This window comes from Pneumocystis murina (assembly GCF_000349005.2).
Source record: "Pneumocystis murina B123 chromosome Unknown supercont1.14, whole genome shotgun sequence".
NCBI lineage: Eukaryota > Fungi > Ascomycota > Pneumocystomycetes > Pneumocystales > Pneumocystaceae > Pneumocystis > Pneumocystis murina.
In genome coordinates, this window is record NW_017802372.1 from 150,109 (window position 1) to 169,491 (window position 19,383).

The 19,383-nt window shown below is 26.9% G+C and overlaps 8 protein-coding genes across 8 annotated transcripts; 4 read left to right on the plus strand and 4 right to left on the minus strand.

Moving 5' to 3' along the window:
* Positions 1-191: 191 nt before the first annotated feature.
* PNEG_02916 (hypothetical protein) lies at positions 192-3,104 on the minus strand (the record flags this gene model as incomplete). The annotated part of the gene is made up of 8 exons (XM_007876766.1): positions 192-456; positions 500-1,492; positions 1,537-1,721; positions 1,764-1,945; positions 1,987-2,230; positions 2,275-2,427; positions 2,471-3,044; positions 3,094-3,104. The coding sequence occupies 8 exons, from the start codon at positions 3,102-3,104 to the stop codon at positions 192-194; spliced, it is 2,607 nt and encodes an 868-aa protein (XP_007874957.1).
* Positions 3,105-3,632: 528 nt separating this feature from the next.
* PNEG_02917 (hypothetical protein) lies at positions 3,633-4,622 on the plus strand. Its single transcript, XM_007876767.1, has 4 exons — positions 3,633-3,707; positions 3,752-4,052; positions 4,099-4,546; positions 4,585-4,622. Exons 2-4 carry the CDS (start codon positions 3,961-3,963, stop codon positions 4,606-4,608), a joined length of 564 nt encoding a protein of 187 aa, XP_007874958.1. The 5' UTR covers positions 3,633-3,707; positions 3,752-3,960; the 3' UTR covers positions 4,609-4,622.
* A 493-nt stretch (positions 4,623-5,115) lies between these two features.
* PNEG_02918 (hypothetical protein) lies at positions 5,116-7,635 on the plus strand (the record flags this gene model as incomplete). Its single annotated transcript, XM_007876768.1, has 6 exons — positions 5,116-5,208; positions 5,263-5,426; positions 5,468-5,563; positions 5,609-6,585; positions 6,630-7,260; positions 7,302-7,635. 6 exons carry the CDS (start codon positions 5,116-5,118, stop codon positions 7,633-7,635), a joined length of 2,295 nt encoding a protein of 764 aa, XP_007874959.1.
* A 141-nt stretch (positions 7,636-7,776) lies between these two features.
* On the minus strand, positions 7,777-8,668 carry PNEG_02919 (hypothetical protein; the record flags this gene model as incomplete). The annotated part of the gene is made up of 4 exons (XM_007876769.1): positions 7,777-7,918; positions 7,970-8,016; positions 8,065-8,470; positions 8,514-8,668. The coding sequence occupies 4 exons, from the start codon at positions 8,666-8,668 to the stop codon at positions 7,777-7,779; spliced, it is 750 nt and encodes a 249-aa protein (XP_007874960.1).
* Positions 8,669-9,038: 370 nt separating this feature from the next.
* Positions 9,039-9,739, plus strand: PNEG_02920 (hypothetical protein; the record flags this gene model as incomplete). Its single annotated transcript, XM_007876771.1, has 2 exons — positions 9,039-9,284; positions 9,330-9,739. Exons 1-2 carry the CDS (start codon positions 9,074-9,076, stop codon positions 9,737-9,739), a joined length of 621 nt encoding a protein of 206 aa, XP_007874962.1. The 5' UTR covers positions 9,039-9,073.
* PNEG_02921 (hypothetical protein) lies at positions 9,718-15,838 on the minus strand (the record flags this gene model as incomplete). The annotated part of the gene is made up of 20 exons (XM_007876772.1): positions 9,718-10,072; positions 10,120-10,658; positions 10,702-10,876; positions 10,918-11,053; positions 11,105-11,345; positions 11,395-11,746; positions 11,795-12,046; positions 12,087-12,368; positions 12,413-12,550; positions 12,593-12,935; positions 12,982-13,133; positions 13,176-13,454; positions 13,501-13,719; positions 13,763-14,056; positions 14,101-14,357; positions 14,403-14,484; positions 14,528-15,261; positions 15,314-15,429; positions 15,474-15,669; positions 15,712-15,838. The coding sequence occupies 20 exons, from the start codon at positions 15,836-15,838 to the stop codon at positions 9,842-9,844; spliced, it is 5,145 nt and encodes a 1,714-aa protein (XP_007874963.1). The 3' UTR covers positions 9,718-9,841.
* A 187-nt stretch (positions 15,839-16,025) lies between these two features.
* On the minus strand, positions 16,026-17,243 carry PNEG_02922 (hypothetical protein). Its single transcript, XM_007876773.1, has 6 exons — positions 17,139-17,243; positions 16,856-17,094; positions 16,699-16,811; positions 16,565-16,657; positions 16,331-16,521; positions 16,026-16,286 (listed from the first exon to the last, which is right to left on the minus strand). Exons 1-6 carry the CDS (start codon positions 17,197-17,199, stop codon positions 16,063-16,065), a joined length of 921 nt encoding a protein of 306 aa, XP_007874964.1. The 5' UTR covers positions 17,200-17,243; the 3' UTR covers positions 16,026-16,062.
* Positions 17,244-17,283: 40 nt separating this feature from the next.
* PNEG_02923 (hypothetical protein) lies at positions 17,284-19,360 on the plus strand. The gene has a single exon (XM_007876774.1). The coding sequence runs from the start codon at positions 17,355-17,357 to the stop codon at positions 19,308-19,310; it is 1,956 nt and encodes a 651-aa protein (XP_007874965.1). The 5' UTR covers positions 17,284-17,354; the 3' UTR covers positions 19,311-19,360.
* The last annotated feature ends 23 nt before the right edge of the window (positions 19,361-19,383 follow it).

The following is a 19,383-nucleotide window of genomic DNA, read 5'->3' on the forward strand; positions in this document are numbered from 1 at the left end:
AAAACTATTAATAAAATTCCAATCAATATGTTGCAGTAATTGGTTATATTTTATATATATGATATTCAAGAAATAAGATATTGTTAATTGAATTTTACATTCTCAATTTTAATCCAAAAAGAAACGAATTTAGAAATTATATACGCTCTTCTAGTTTTAGAGGCCCATATAAAATAACCAGAAATTAATATTCAGCTATTCTGAGATTGATATTGAGCAATTTTTTGTTGCAAAATTTCTATTTGAGAGTTTTTAGAAATCATTTCCGACTGAATAGCTCTGTAATCCAATAATAATTTTTGATGAGCATTTTCAAGAAGATTAAATTCCTCCAATAATATGTTATTTAGTTTTAGAGAACGATCTTCTTGAAAAGTATTTGAATCAGCAATTTCTGTATTAACTATATGGTGAAAAGGAATATCCATAGATTTAATTAACAGAAGATTATATTGACTAAAATTTTTTAAAAATATAATAATTATTAGATAAAAAATACCTTTTTATGATATCATATTCATGTTCTTTTTGTTGAAGTCTTTGATTTAATACAAAGATTGTTTTATCTGCACTCTCCAACAATTCGTCTTTTTTCTTAAGCGATTCTTCAAGATGTATTTTTTTTTGTTCATTATTATCATAAGCAGATACCTCCATTTTTTTATTTTTTAATTGTTCTGCTTTCAATTCTTTAAGTTCTTGATTTAATTTAAACCTTTCAGAATTACTATGTTGTAATTGTATAGAAAGATATGATATATTTTTCTGCGATTCTTCCAATTTTTCACTCATAATATCATAATCACTTTTAAGACATTTCTGTTCTTCACGTAATAACTTCAATTTTGTATTTAATTCAGTTTCCCGTTTAATTCTTTGATTTTGTCGAGTTATTGCTTCTGATCTTAATCTATCAAGAGTTGACTGGAGATTAACAAGTCTTGATTTTAATGCTCGTGTCGTGTTATACAAATTTTGTCGTTCCGCTTCTACAGATAAATCCAATATATATTCCCTCTTAAGGCGACTCAAATGATGTAAGTGCTGAAGTTTCAGATACTTTTCAAAATTAAGCTCATTTTGCAAAAGAAGGATTTCTCTCTTTAATGATGCAACTGTAGCGTCAGATTCCAACGTTTTAGAAAATAAAGGTGAAGAAACAGAATCTTTAACATACTTTTCTGTTTTTGATTTCAAAACTAAAGATTCTTTTGATTCTAGAGAAAGATTATTTAATGACATATCTATTTGACCTGTTGCTAATATATCTGAATTAGAATTTAATTGTTCGTATAGTTTCAACATATCATCTATTTTAACGGGTGCTATGTTTTGATTTAAATTTGAGTCAAAATGAGATGATATAATATTTTCCGGATTAGAGAAAAATATATGTGACATTAAATGATTCCGATTTCTATCAAATATAGAATCCTTTAATTGTTCCGTATCTGATTCTGCCGGTTTAAAACAAGCAGACAAATTATTTTCACTTAAAAATAAATATTAAAAACATTTTTAGAAAAAAAAACATACTTCTGTTTATATTGTCTATCAATATTTCTTGAAGATAGTTGTGGAGTATTAAATATATCAAGACTAACACATTTAGCAACAATATCAGCAATTTCTAACTTCATCCAACGAGTTTGATCAGTTATTTCTGTTTCAAATGTAAACAATAATAGATTCGGATGAATTATATGTCTTTTAACAAGAGACTATAAAAAATTAGACATTATTTTTAACATAAATAGATAAACCTCGCTCCTAGACCTTATCATATCATCATCAAAATACATATAATATTGATCCTTTTTTTCCTTAAGATAAGTTTGTGCGCTATGAAGAAATTTTAAGAAATTCAATGGATATAAACCATAAATAAATGTGAAAAACTGAACACAATTAGGCGGTATAGTAGGCGATATATCAAATAATGAATCTAATATATAAGAAATATACAAAAAATAAAATAAGACATACCTAGCTTCTCCCATTCGATATTTGATTGACTAAATATTTGCAGGGCTTCTTGATTTTTGATTTCAAGTTCATTATCTAAAACATCATAATGTTTTTGAATAGCTCCAAAGCGATCCCAACAAAGAACTCTTACATAAATCTTAAATAAACGTGGTAAATATTTCCCAAGTAAATTACATATATGAGGCATAAACATAACTAAAATAGTAAGAGATAGCGATATAACCGTTGTAGAACTATCATTCTAATATTTTTAAAATACTTTATAATATAATATTAAATAAATACTTCAAGACAATGTAATAAATTCTCAAATAATGGCGTTTCAAAAATAGTATATAAATAAGGCCCCTGTAACCTCACAAATGCACAAAGTAGAGTTAGAATTTGAAGTCTATATTTTTTCTGAACAAAATATACATCAATATCATTAAAAAATGCCTCCTAAGTGTAAAAAACACATACAAATCCTCTAAATACTCACTTTTGTTCGTTGTTTTGCATAACCTATCAATATAGATTCTATATTCGCAGAAATATATCGTCTTTTATCTTCGATAAAAGAATTTTTTAAAACAGATGAAAACACCTCTTTAGAATTATTTAAATAAAATTCAAATAAAAATCTCTTTATCATTTCTGAAGACTCCTGTTTTTCTTTATGAAGACGATCTTTAGTATCCTCTTCTAAAACCATCATACTTAAAAGAATACTTTCTGCGTTCAAAAGCGTATTCCTCTGCTGTTGACATGAACTAAATACATGTTTAACAATAATATTCCACCATATTTCTGTATATTCTTTTCCAATTAATAATGATCTAAATTTCTGCAAACAACAAATAAAAAGACCCTGAAAAGACACATTCTTGTGCTCTACTCTCATATGATAAAGATCAAGAAGCTGTTCCTGCAGCTTTTGGATCTCAAAAAAATCTGGATTATCATGATTTTTCAAATATTGTGATATTTTATCATTGATTTCAGAGGGAAGCTTTTGAGGTATTTCTGACGAGGAAAAAAGGTTATGAAGGGCTTTCAGCAATCGTGTCAAAGATCTGTGACGCTTTAAAATCCATTTTATTATCTCTTAAACCAAATAATTACTGATTAGGCATGATATAAATTTCATCCCTAAATATCCAAGGAAATGTCAGAAAAAAAAGCGGTTTTTTCAGAGAATACTAATTAACTCTTTAAAAACAAGGTCTAATTCATAGATCTGATGAGAAAATAGTATTTTATGACTATTTTATCTTTTTTTTTATGGTAAGTATAGATTTTTTTCGATGTCTGACGTTACACCTCGATGCTCAATTAAAAATTATTTTTTCCAGAAAAAGGACATTATATATTGAGATTTTGAAGGATTTTTAGGCACCGACGTATTCTACACATTTTTTCTATTCGTTTCATATAATTATGTTATAGGAATTCTTTTTTTTTAATTTTTAAAAATATAAAGAAACAAACTAGAAAGAAATAAAGAAGAATAAGAGCACTAATTTCAGGAAAAAAGACATAAAAACACGGAAAATATGAACGGAAAGACAAATTTTGATTGAAATCGCTTTTTTTTCTAATAGAAACGCACAGATTATGGAGAAATAACGAATTATAATATATATGGAACATCATATGGATTACAAAGTGGAGGAGGCTTTATTGGAGGGAATTATGGATCTCAAGGAGCCAAAGAACTAAACAATGGCTCAAACAAAGTAATTTTCACCTTTTTTTCCAAGAAAAACACTTAATTATAAAGCGTTCAAGTGGAAATACACTCCGTCCAGTTATGATTAAACAAATTCTTGAAGCATCTCAACAACATCCAGATGCAGAGTTTAAAGTTGATGGGACGGAGATTGGTCAGGTGCTTCTAACATAGTTTATCTTATTTATTCAACAAAACAGCTTACTTTTGTTGCGGTTGTACGCAACATTTCTATCCAATCTACTAATATTACCTACCGTATGGAAGATGGAACAGGCTTAATTGAAGTCAAACAATGGTTAGAAATGGAGACTATTACTGATGATAATCCAAAAAAAAACATTGACATTACGTATGCCATTTAATTAGATTTTTTCATTTAAATATTTTTTATCTAGTCCTGATACATATGTTCGAGTTATTGGTCAATTAAAGTCTTTTAACAATAAAAGACACATTTATGCACATCACATACGTCCAATTTCGGATTTAAATGAGGTCCAGTATCATATTTTAGAAACAACCGCTATTCATCTTTATTTTACAAGAGGTCCACCTCAAAATAATGATTCTTCAAAACCATTTACTACAATTGATAGAAACTCCTCAAATTATGGTATTCATGATCCAATGAATATAAATGAGATGTTAGGAGCTCAATTTTCCTTACGAAATCTTTCTCCTTATCTTCAAAAGGTTATGGCTGCTGTTCACGCTGCTCCTAATACAAATGAAGGTGTTAATATTCATCAACTCGCAAAAACAATAGGAGGCGGTAATATAGAACGAGCGATTGAAGAATTAACTAATGATGGCTTGCTTTATACAACAATTGATGATGAACATGTAAGTTTTTTCTTCTTTTTTCAACTCACTATTTTTAGGTCAAAAGTACTATTCAACCTTAAAAACAAAAAAGATACAATGCTTTTAATAAATACTATATTTTTTTCTAATAATTTCTATCTTATTTTTCTTAATAATTTATATATATTTCTAATATTATATAAAGCTCTTTACACTCTCTACAACCTCGAGATTTTTCTTATCAAACTAATCATGAAGCGAGATAAATTAAAAATAGATGAGGATAATATAGAGGGCCAAGGTAAGGAAATGAAATATCTTAAGATCTATTAAATATCTTTAGAATATCCTGAAACATTGGAAGTTTTTTTTGCAAGAAAAAAAGATAAAAAAGACGAAAAAAATTGGAAAAAAACTGAATTAAAGGATAAAAAAAGAAGAAAAACCAATATTAGCAGCTTTGAATCAATGGGTAGAAGCTATTTATACGATAGAAATGAATTAATTTTAAAGGAATATCTCTAAATACACTTAAAGCGATTAAATATAAAGGGTTTAAAATTCCTACGCCAATCCAAAGAAAAACAATATCTTTATTGCTAGATCATATGGATGTTGTTGCGATGGCAAGGACAGGATCGGGTAAAACAGCGGCTTTTGTCATTCCAATGATTGAACGGTTAAAAACACATCAAACTAAGGTATTTTGAAAAAAGAGATATAATGGCAAGATTAGACTAAAAAGAGAAAAAAAGGTTGGATCAAGGGCATTAATATTATCGCCAAACAGAGAACTTGCTCTTCAAACGATCAAAGTTGTGAAAGAATTAAAAAGAGGAACAAACTTAAAAGCAGTACTTTTAGTAGGAGGAGAGAGTCTTGAAGAACAATTTGAAATGATGTCGACAAATCCGGACATGCATGAAAAAAACTAGGTTAAAATTCTGCTAATTACTATAGAATTGTCGCAACTCCAGGTCGATTTTTACATTTAAAAATAGAAATGGATCTTGATCTCAAAACAATCGAATATCTAGTGTTTGATGAAGCAGATAGGTTTTATGAATGGATTAGAATGAAATAAATGTTGATTATCTATAGACTGTTTGAAATGGGATTTTCTGAGCAATTGTCAGAAATTCTTCGTTATCTTCCATCATCACGACAAACATCACTTTTTTCAGCTACTCTTCCAAAATCTCTGGTAGATTTTGCGAAAGCAGGTCTTCAAAATCCAATTTTAGTTCGTCTTGATGTTGAATCAATGGTTTCTGAGGATTTACAGTCAGCCTTTTTTTCAGTAAAATCATCAGAAAAAGAAGCAGCTTTACTTTATCTTCTTCATGATATTATTAAAATTCCTCGAAGTATTCAAGGAATAAAAGATAATAATTTGGAAGAAAATGGGAAAGATAATACTTGTAAATACAATCAAAATACCATATCACCATATTCAACCATTATTTTTACATCTACAAGACACCATGTAGAATATTTAACAAAATTACTTTCATTATCTGGATATTTAGTTTCTCATATTTATGGATCTTTAGATCAAACTGCTCGAAAAAATCAAATAGCATCTTTTAGGGCCGGCAAAACCACTCTTTTAGTAGTAACAGATATTGCAGCACGAGGTATTGATATTCCTCTTTTATCAAATGTAATCAATTATGACTTCCCCCCTAAGCCTAAAATATTTATTCATAGAGTTGGAAGGACTGCACGAGCAGGACAAAAAGGCTGGGCATATTCACTTCTTAAAACGGATGATGCACCATATTTAATTGAGTTACAGTTATTTTTGGGAAAAAAAATAGTATCATCTAACGACCAAGACCCGGATTATGTTCAGAATATAGTGTTAGGAACATTTTTAAGACATAAGCTTGAATATTATTGCGAATGGATTGCACATGTATTAAAAGAAAACAATGAATGTTACTCTCTTAAACAAGTAATGCAAAAGGGAGAAATTTTGTATTCAAAAACAGCAGGATCTGCAAGTATAGAAAGTAATAGACGTGCAAAAGAACTTGTAAAAAGTTTAGAATGGTCCATTATTAATCCATTGCTAAGTATATATATAATTATTTGATATAAAAAATATTTAACTTTATAGTTGACACTAATTCTGAAAAAAATGTTGCAAAAGAAGCTCTATTAGCTAAAATTTCAAATTATTCTCCTCATGAAACAATCTTTGAAAACTCTAAAAACTTCAAAAGTAATGTTCCACTTAAGGCAATAAATGAACGAATGAAAAAGATTAGAACATCTAAGATTAAAACTAATAAATCAAATTTAATTGAGTCCTTATTCAATAAAAAAAAGAATTCTAAAACAAACAATGATACAATCATAAATATAAATAACTTTCAAGAAAATAATGCAGAATTTGGATCTGAAATTATACATGAAAACGGAGTTAAAAATAAGGGAAATAGTTATAAAGATAAAGAGAATTATATGTCATATTATACACCTATTTCATCTATGCGAGAACATGCTTATGATATTAACAAATCAAACTATTCATTTGAAAAAGCGGCCAAAAACGCAATATTCGATCTTATGGGTGATGATAAAGATCTTACTAATCAAGCAAGAGCTCATACAAATAAAATTCGCTGGAGTTTTAAAAAAAAAAAACTTGTTAACAGAATAAATGATTATAATAATTCCAAAGAAGGTTCAAAAATAATTAAAGATGAAAGTGGTACAAAAATTCCTGCAACTTATAAAACAGGAAGGTAATTTTATCAATATGCAAATTATATATTAATACATTTAGATATACAATATGGAAAAATTCTAAAAATATTACAGAAAAAAAAGTAGGTGAAATAGAAAATTGTGAAAATTTTACAACACCTAAAAACTTGCATGTAAATCCAAATGGAAGAAAATATAAACATAATAAGCTTCAAGCTCCAAAAGCAGCAGACAAATATCGTGATGATTATAAAAAAAGAAAAAAGCGTATTCAAAAAGCTTTAGAAAAGGGTTATGGAGATAATAAAAGAGTAAAAAGCGAATTGAAAAATATAATGGAAATCAGAAAAATTAGACGCCTTAAAGAAAAAAGAAAACAAAAGAATGCACGACCATCTAAAAAGAAACATTAATTGAAATTTATTGAAAAATGCATGTTTTTCTAAAACGTTTTCAATATATTATATTTAAAAGTTTCTTAGCAATATTTCATAGTAGAATTAAAATATATACAGTATCCAAAAAAGGAAAAAGCGTCATATTTTCTAGTATATTTAATAATTTTTTAATGGGTATTTTCGACCTAAACGTTCTTTATGTCCATCTATTAACTCATATGCTGGTTTGAATTTATCATGATCTAATTGTAATTCCGGATTTCGAAAAGTGTCTTGAATACCACCAATAGAAGTATATCTATCAAATATTTCAATAAATATGGATCAAATATGGTTTTTATAATATTACCCTTCATCATATAATGAACAATATTCTATATTAAGGCCTCTTAGGAACTTTTATAACTTGTTAATTATAGAAAAATACATTTATCATGCTTTTACCTCCCATATATTGGAATAACACCAATCAATAATTGGATGAACTCTTATACAGGAAGGCCATTCGAAATCTGTTGGATTAAAATGTTTTAACATAGAACATCCAGGATCATTACGTCTTGAACCTACAAGAATTGCTTTAATTTCTGAATGTTCATCTAAATATTCTTTTAATGCAGTTTTCATGGGAGATTTCTTATAAACAAGATCTAATACATAGTTTTCAGAACATTTTTTCACAAAACATTCTATTTCAGAAAAAGGATATGGATTCTGAATATAAATTGCAGGTATTTTCTTCATTTTTATTTCATTTTCACCACTATATTGACGAAGTGTATAAAAATATAAAATTAACATAACAAGTGCATCTTTTCCACCATTAAATGAAATAGAAATACCACTAAAGCTTAGACGAATAAGAATATTATTTTTTTGAAAAAAGTGCTAACCCATATTTATCTAGTGCTTGACGAAGAATATTAATAGAAATTTGGATATTTTTTTGAAGATCCAGACTTAATAAAGATATAATAGTATTCATATTAGAAACAAGGTTACAGGGGGGAATACTATTATTTAAAGTTATTTCTTGAGGATTATCCATTGATTTTATACTTTTTTTGAGGTTGGCGAAAACACGTGACATAATGTATATTTAATCTAAAAAAAACGATATTTTCAAGCAAAAACAAGGGGATACAGTTTAACATATTCAAAAGGACAAAGTTCTGTTATTATTATATAAAGGTGCTTTATTACTTTTTTCAAACAAAATATTTTATATTTTCTATAATGGTAAAAAATATAATATAAAATTTTTAATAAAAATAATGATTTTTATTTTTAATAGGATTCATGGATTCCTCTTGAATGTATATTATATAAACTCTTGAAAAAAAGTGGCTAGAAATTATTAGGTAATCCTTTTATACTTACACAATACCTTTGGGAATTAGGCATAAGCAAGGACTTAGAATTTTATGATGTTTTTACCCTTGATGATGAAAAGATGCTGGAATTTATTCCGAGACCTGTTTATGCCCTTCTTTTTGTTTTTCCAGTTAAAGAATCAGATAAAAATTGCAATTCTATAAAAACTAAAGAAATATTAATTAAAAATCAAAAAAATGTTATATGGTTTAAACAAACAGTCAGAAATTCATGTGGAGCAATTGCTTTACTTCATGCTACAACCAATGGCGGCGCCAAAAACTTTATACGTATGTATAATACTATAATAATATATAAATTTATTATTTTATTAGTTCCTAATACTTTACTTGCAAACCTTTTAAAAAAAATTGAATATCTAAGTTCATCTTCACTTTCAAACATGTTTGAATTTTCACAACTTAAAACTATTCATGAAAGTAAGAAAAAAAACTACTTTATTTTATATTTTCTTAAAATAGAATTTGCATCTCAAGGAGAAACAACGCCTCCAGGAGCCTTGGAAGACATCTCTCTTCATTATATATGTTTTGTAAAATCATCAGTGGATGGACATCTGTATGAACTTGATGGTCGTAACCCTTTGGGACCTATTGATCATGGGCTTTTAAATGATAATGACATACTAGGAAATCAAACTATTCAAATTATTAAAAACTACATCAATAAAAGAGAAAAAGATATTCAATTTAGTTTATGTGCTCTTGCATATAAATTTCATTAATATTTTATTATAAATAATTATACAATCTATAATGCAGTGATTTAAAACTGATTTGTATAATATAATTGTTTGTAAACACATGAGGTCAATATTATTAATATTTCAATCACTATCACTAATATCTTGTTTATATTTCTTTTTTGATATGCCATTTCTGAAAGATTTCCCCTTTCTTTTTAATTTTTTCTTATGTTTTTTTTTCGTTTTTACCAATTCATCTATTTCATCATCATCATTATAAGTTTCTGTTTCATTTTCTTCAGTTTGTTTGTGTTCATTCGTTTCTATGAATTCAGTATAACTGGTATCGTCATTTGAAATTACATCGTAAAACTTGTATATATGAATAAAAAGAAAAGGCATGATCGGATTCTACTCACGTTTTGTATAATTTTTTCAGCAACGTCTCTAGTTATCATGGAATCAGTAATATTTGGTATAGAATCTAAATTTAATGGAACATCACGCAGCTTGCTTGAAAGTTTAGTATCCTTAGAATTTCCAGTCTTATTAGGGTCAAAGGAACGACATTTTTGTTCTGTTAGCGCATAACTCTCTTTTAAATACTTTTTTAATAAAACTAATGCTAACATTTGAACAGATGCTATAGCAATCTTAATAATATCATGATCTTGGAATTTAAATTCTTCTATTTCAATTCGTTGATGCAAAGAAATTCCTGTAGTTGATAGAATTCTATCAGCAATATAAATAATATATTGTATTTCTTCAATTGTGCTATATTCAAAAGACGCCATATTTTGAACTAGAAATCTTGAAAAAATGATATTTTCATGCAAACTGATCTGTGTCATATCAATATCTAGCATTTTCGTTAATGAAATTAGAAATTTTTTGCGACTTTGCCGATTTTGTTTAATGATATTGTACGGAAAAACAAATAAAAGATTAGAATCATCTTAGATAAAAATTAAATCATGATCAAACTGCAAGAAGCTTACTTGAAGTGAAACATTTCATACGAACTTGATATTGAAATGCCATTTTAATACCATCGATATAGCATCCCTCAATCAAAGATTCGTATTTTTCATGCATTCCTAGATGTATTTTCATAGCCATATCTTTAATGAATTTATTAGGAGAAGCTTGTAAAGCAATAATAGTCGGAATACACTTAACATTTTAGTATTAAATAATACAATAATACAACATACCGTTCTAGGATTTGCGATACCATTATTAGTAATAATTTCTAAAATTTTAACTGCTGTAATTGATAATGCTGTATCTTCATTCATAGACATTTCAAGAATTTGAGGCAAATATCTTTGTATTAAAGAAATGCTTGTGCTAAGTATATCGTTAATTAAATATCAGTCAGAAAAAAACCTTGCAAATTACCCATCATTTTCAAATTTTTTCATTTCTCCTGTTAAGATATTTACATCAGCGATTTTATTTTTTATTGAATGATTATTTTTTTCAAAAACTCTAAACTCTTTTTCTTCAAGAGAAAGAAAATCATAAAATACCAAAAGAAGAGTATTTTGAAGTTCAATTGACGTGCCTTCAAAAACATTACTCATAATTTCTAAGTTTTGGTCACAAAGAAAAAACTTGGAGTGTGAAATACAAATAATTCCTAATTAATATTTAAAATAATAATAAATAATAATAAAACAAATGCTTACCTATACTATGCAAAGCAACCTTCTGAACTGATATATGAATATTTGATGATAAAGAACAAAATATCGATATGGTTTTAATTAAAAATTTAGCAATTGAAGTATCTGGTTTTAATTTTAAAAAAACATTAAGATCTTGAAAATGATTATCTAAATCACAATGACGTCCAAATAAACCAAGAAGGAGCAAAAGTAGAATTAACTTTTTATCATCACTAATTTGTTTTTTATTTTGCAATATTATCTTATATGGTTCAATAGCCTTTATACAAGATGAAATAATTTTTCCAACACGCTCATAATCTCCAAATAAATTAGCTAAAACCGAAAGACATGGAACAACTTCATTTAGAATCTACGAAAACAATATAAAAATCTATTATAATTATTTTTAAAGAAATACCTTAGCCGGGAGCCTTGTTAATTGAGAAAGGAGCATCTTTTGTAGATCATTTAAAAATTTTTTTGATATAGAGGGAATATATGGTAAAACATTGCGATAGATAATAACTGTATAAAAAAATATAACTTGTTCTTGTGGAGAATTTAACCCATTTAAATACGGCTGAATACTTATCAATTGATCAGTAGAAAATAATTTCGGACATGCTTCGGCAAAAATTACAATAGTATTAAGGCATTTTTCAAGCATTTTCTGCTACGATTATTATTTAATCTAAAAATAGTTAAATTACCATATCCTGATTTTGATGATATTCTAAAAGTATATCAAACATTAAACTTATAGACGAAGTAAGTATAAAATTTGAAGAATCCATATTTTTTGATTTAGATATTTTTTGAAGAAATACTTTAAATGAAAATCTATCTTCATCTCGAAGAGTTTCTATGATACTTTGAAGAACTAAAATCTTTTCTGTTTGAATCTTTTTAAATTTTATTAATGCTATGTTTCCCTCATTTTGATCGTCCGATACAGAAAACCATATATCTTCAATAGTTTTTGCAGAAAGATCCTATTATTATTAATGACATAACTTAAAAAAACAATCATTCATACTTTAATACTATCTTCATCGTCACATAAACGCTGAATTAATCTTCTCCCAATATCTATTTGGATTTCTTGAGTATCAGATATAGTATAAAAATCTTTTAAAAATCTAATCACGCGTTTACGCACACTAAGACCAGTATCCTGATTATATTAAAATGCAAAATATTTTCTTTTCCTCCTTACTGCTATACGTTCACTAAGAACTGAATAATATTGTTGTCCAATTTCTTTCTGAAAGATAGCATATTTTCCTACTAGATCTATGGCAACATCACGAACTTGAGATGATATATCTGCAATACGTGCAGCAACATGTTGTCTTACTCCAATATTAGAAAGAATGGAAGAATCGTTATTTACAATTAGTCCTAAAGAACGAAGAGCTTTAGTCCTTATAGATATCTGATTACTATCAAGGCATCGTAGGATTCTAGATAAAATCGCATCAAATAACTGATATATAGAATAAATAGATAGATTTAAAAGATATAATCGATAAATTTGATCAGAAAGAGAATCATCCTCACTGTTATCTAAATTAAACTAAATTAATAATATTTGAACACTCTTACATCATTTTATTATCTGAAAAATCTATATAATATACTAATTTAAGAATTTCAGAAGCAAAATCATCAGAAACAGTAGAATTATTCAAAGTATACTTCTGTCTCAAAGATCTAATGAAATATATCCATCGTAACCATAAATATTGCAGTATATTCTAATAAAATAAGAATAAATAAGCAATAAAAAATATCTTTACTTGATCTTTAGATTCCTCAATGTTTCTGAGATTAAGAGATTCAATAATTAATAAATGTAGTTTAAACAAATCTTTCAAATCATCCAATTTTTCTAAAAAAAAATTCCCTGCTTGTAAAATTGAAGAAATGCGAGAAAGAATATCACTTTTAAATAAATGATTTGAAAAGTCTGTAGAATTCTTAAAAAAAAGACGAATTTTTGAAGCAATAATTCCTAAAAAATCAAGAGATAGCCCTTTTATATGTGAACTTTCTTTATCATTTTCCAAATAATTTAACTATAAAGAATTATTCTACGACTAAACACTTTATGAATAAACTAACAAGTTTAGTAACTATGAGTTTTAAAAGAAGTTCAGAAGATGGCCATGAAGGTAATGGTAAGACTAAAAGGAGATCTTCTATGAAAATATCTAGTAATATTTTATGAGAAAAATCATTAGTAATCTTTGATATTTTCATAGCTTTAGAGAGCAAAAATGATACGACATGATTAGCATTCGCTGTGACAGAATCCATAAATTGAGAACTTGCATCAAAAATCTTTGTATATTAATAAAATTTAAAAAGTAAAAAGATAAAATACCATTTCTAAAAGTTCAGACGCACTAGATTTACTATTCATGGCATAATCAATATTATTTCTCATATCATTAGCATCTTTCTCTAAAAACTCATATATATTCATTCCTTTATCGCTCTTATATGAACTAGCACATGACTGTACTAATTTCATAATTAAAGCGGAAATAAGCTGTATAGATTTTCCATCAATTAATTTATATCTACGTGCCTGATGTTTATTTATTGGTAATTTAACAAGACCAGTTAAAATTTCATCTAATATAAACGTACGCTGATCTGGATATTTGGTATGAATCTATGATTATTAAACAAAAACCATGTATTCTCAAGAAAAAGTACCAATTGAATCATACCCATAGAAGCCACCTTCAAGGCTTCAATTCCTTGACTGTTAAATAATTGATCTTTAATCGAAACCGAATTTTCAACAAATATAGCAGGAATAGAAAGAAATTCAAGACGTGTAATAACTCCATCAGGGATTTCAATAAGGCTAATCAAATGACAGAAATATTCTATAATATTTATAACATTATAAAATATCATATTTAACGATTTTTTAAATTTTAATGCATCAGATTTTTTTGAAACATCAACTAAAATAAATAAGCACAAAAACATACAAAGAGAATTCTTATTACAGTCAATCAAGACATATATGACATTATCTAACGTCGATTTTAAAAAATAAGCCATATCTATTAAAATTTCCTCTGAATATAACTATCTCAATATAAGATAGGAAATATCTAAATATAAAACCAACCTGTTTACTCAATTGCTCTGATGTTAAAATCCGCATTAGTATTGTCATCGAATAAACAGATATCCCTATTTTCGTAATTATAGATAAATTTTCTTCATACGAATTTGTTTCAAACGATTGCTTTGTCAATGTTATAATTTGAGTTTCATCAATAGATCGCGCACATATTTTTTGAAATCGTAGTAATAGATCAATAGGTAACGTATTAATTAAACCCATCGTACAAACTTTTCGAATACAAAGATCCAACTTACTTAACATTTCCATATTTAAGCAAAGCCCATCAAAAGATACCGTTCCATTACACCAGCATGAAATATACGACTCTTCAACCTCTAAATGTGACCCATCTGATTCCATTGCATCTTCTGCTTCAAAAATAAATCGAATTAATTTTTGTAACTGATCTACTGCACTTTCCTCCTTCAATTGATCATCTACAGCAATAGGATATACATCTTTCTCTGAAATATCAACAAATCTCTTCGATTTATTCGTGCATCCACCAGACAATTGCATTTTTCGTGTATTATTTTTAGATGTAGGTGTGCATGGTATTATATTTGATTGTGGTGTTAATGGTTGTACTGATATAGACTCTTTTTGTACATTTTCCTCTACAATTTCCTCCGAATCAAACCCAACCGTTGTTTTTTCAAAGAAACCCTCTTTATCTGAGATAAATTCCTCTTTTAATCGGCCTGTATGCGCTGTCGGTGTCACTGGTGATGGATCTACACGCATATTAGTAATTAATCACCATATATATGCATCATTAATACTTACATATGATATCTACAGTGCATTTATCAACCAATACACGTGAAAATACATCTAATCTAGAAGGTTCCGCCTGATTTTCTGTCATATAACGTTCTATCTTTCCTGGTGCCTTAAATGACCTAATAATCACATTTTTACCGATCACATGCATTTCAAATCATACCATTTACTTATTTGTATCCCCTTTAATGGCTCTAATATCTCTTGTAATACTGAAGAAGGCATTTTACTATCTTTATCAGGTCCTAAACCATTGCAACTTTCAAGCTGCATATCTAGCATCTGTTTCTCTCTGTCTGACAGTTTTAATAACGATTCTACACATGACTTCACTTTCAATTGCGGAATCGTTTGCAATACTAAATCTTATCAATTTTTCTAATTCAAACTCTCAAACTTACATGGCTCTAAGCTAACGAGTGATGCTAATGGAGAATATTGAAATGCCTCTGTAATCTCAGACGGAATCCCGGGGCATCTATGCTTTCTTCCTGATATATCTGGCTTTTGATTTGAAGAAAGCTCCATCGTTCGCTGCACGTCCTACAAGTGAGAAAAGCGATGATAAAGCAGGCCTAAAAAGAGTCTATAAAAAACATGTGAAATATTCTCTCAGACTAAAGGAATTAGCGATATATAATGTATGAATTTGAATAGACCTATTTTTTAAAAAAAAATTACATTTTTTTTAAAAGAATTAAAAAAGATATCTGGAGAAAAAAATAAATAAAAAGATGAACAAAAGGATGAATTCAGGAAGTATTCATGATACTTGAAAAGACATTAAGCCAAAGATCGCTTTTTTTCCCAAGAAAAAAAGTAAGTGTTCGTTGAATAAAAGAAAAATTATCAGACATAGTTTCTAATTGATTAATAATGTCTTCTAATAAATAAGCCCTGCCAACATCCATGCCATCTCCAGAATCAAAATCAATATGTGAAATATGTACATGAAAATGATAGTAGGAAGGATGATCTATAGAAAATAATTAGTAAAAGAATAAAAAATGAAAAATAAACAATGAATAAAGAATTTTAATTGATCTTGTGATATTTCTTGAAATTTTTTTGGAATAATATCAAGTGCAGCTTGTTTTATATGAAGAAGTAGTGGGATATGTTCTTTTTTTAGATCTCTTAAGGATGAAATGTCTCGCCGATGAACAATAGCAACATAATAAAGTGTTGATACTGTTTTTTGATCCCATTTTCTAGAAATAAATAAAGAAAAATCATGTAACATAAGTATATTACAAGTCAGGTATAATAATGAATCCATTTTCTTTATCTGGATATTCATAAAGAATATGTTCTTTTTCGGCTAAATGATCCAATATATTGTAAACCCTGACCCATTAAAAAACAAAATATAGATATTTCAATCCAACCATTTAATTCTAGGTCCTTTCATTGTTTCAATGTATGGTTTTACATATAATTCATATATTTCTGGTGTTTCTTGAACCCTACATTTGGATTGTCTAGAATATTTTTTAATATGCTGTATATATTACTATTTTTTTCTGAAAAAAAGAATGTTTATACTATTTCAGATGCAGGGTAGATCAATGTAATCTTAGCATAGGGACTTTTTTTATCATAAAATGGAATTCCTCCCAAAAATAAATGATAAATATCGTTTTTTTCAATTAATTCAAAAAATAATCCATTTTCCTCTATAAAAAGCATAGCATCTTTTAACTCCAATGTTGTTTTTTCAATAATTAAGATTGCCTTTGTATCAAAAATATGACCAAGTAACGTAATATATTTTAATCGAGAATCTAGTTTATGATCTTAGGTTTTTCTACTATAAATACCAACGAACCTTCATTTAAAACTGATTCAAAAACAAAGTTCTTAATATTCTTGACATATTCATCATTCATAGTAGTTTTACTTAGAAAAAAAGCCTATTAGACCGTCTATTTTGTCCTCAATATATCTCTGGCAGAAAAAAATATTGATAAGCACGTGCCTGATTGATAATCAATATAAATATTTTCAAAAAAAATACACAAACAGGCCTCAAACAGCTAGGTTTATGGGTCTAAATAGATATTATTATATGGAAGCTTTCTTAAATAGAAAATATGGGTTTTTTTTTAGAAAGAAATTGCAAAAAAAAGGAAAAAATTCTTTTTTTTTTTTAAATCATATATACAAATACAATAATGATTGCAATAAGGTTAAGGATGTTATAAAAACAAAGAAATTATCAGAAAATTATCATTTAGAAAACAAATTTCCAAAAAATAAAGATATTGGATATTTATTGCTTAAAAAATTCAATAAAATTGAAAATCAATATGATTTACATATATTGAAAGAACTATTTCATTTTTTATGGAGCAATTATCATATTTTTAAAAAGGGCAATTTTAAGATACAATTGGATAAATATTTAAAATACATATTTATTAAATATCATCAAAAATTTGAATTAAACAATATATCAATTACTTTTAGAAGAATAAAACAAATTTTTCTTATATTACTTCATAAAAACTTTATAAAATGGATAGAGATATTATCTAATAAACAATCATATAGCGAGATATTATTCAAAAATTTAGATAGTAAAACAAATTGTCAGAAAAATTCAAAACTTTTTCTATTTTATCAACCTAATGTCTGTTTTCCAAGCTGGACATATATAAATTTTTATATAAATGATAACAATATGGAGGTTTTTAACAAAAAAATTCAAAAAGAAATAAATATACATGATATGTGGAAAAAAAAAGGTCTTTATCCATTAGAAAATAATCAAAATTTTATTTATAAAAATTGGAATGAAATATTAAATCTTAAAATAATAAGAAAAATATATGGAAGCAGAACCTTCCAAAGATCATATACAAAAACTCGAAATAAATATTCTAACATAATACAAGATATCCAAAACTATATAGAGAAAAAAAATTATAATAATTGCAATAGATTTGCCTCTAGAGATATTTCTTCAATTTCGACTGATGATTTAAAGCAATTTCAATATTATGTTGAACCTTTACTTGAGAATCTTTCAAAACAAGGGGATATATTTACTATGAATAAAGTCTTAAGATTACTTAGGGAATTGGATCATGGAATGATTGATCAATCATATTTTTTAATCAAGACGCATCTTAACTTACTTCTTAATACATCTTCAGAAAATTCATATCAAAAATTACTTCCAAAATATGATTCAGAAACAACTTTTTTTTATGATTCTTTTAAATCGTCACTTCCTAAAGTACCAACTATTTCTCATTGGAAACTTATACTTCAGTTTTATATTAAAGCAAATAAGATAAATTCTCTCAGTTTTCCTTCTTCTTTTCTTATCAATTCATTATTGCAAATTCAAATATCAAAATTAAAGCCGCCTCCAGAAATATATTTTATGGTTATTTATGCTTTAGTAGTTTCCCCAGAATTCAGACCATTAGGATCAGATTATTGTCAAGAAACACAATTTATAAACACTACTGTTCGTATCAAAAAGGTATTGGAAGTAGTAAAAATAATAAATAATGAAATAGATTTTAATATTAACAAGGAAAAAATATTTCATGCATTATATTTAGCATGTTGCCCTTCAATAATTGAGGTATTAGAATATACTACTGACTCAATATTATCTTTAGCAAATCAAAATTTTAACAATGCAAATTTAATTTTAGACCCAAGAGCTTTTTTGATAGAAGATTTAATGGTTTTACATGAAATACCTTATTCCTTCAAGTTCGAAAAGCTTAGATTTACAGTACTAGCATCATGTAATCTTTGGGATGTATTTTGGAGACGATTCAAAGATCTTTCTATAAGAGAACCTCAAAAAGATGAAAATTTCTATATTTTAATATTTAAATTAATCAATGATTCAAAAAATAAAAAACAAATACAATTTGCATTAGAAGTAATATGGCCTTCAATATGCGAGCAATTAAAAATCAATGCCACACCAAAAATTACGAATGTTATTGATAAACTTAGAAATCATAGATCATGATTAAAAATTATATAAAAACATAATAAATGTGATAAAAAATCCAATAAACTATCAAAATGCTTTATATAATTAA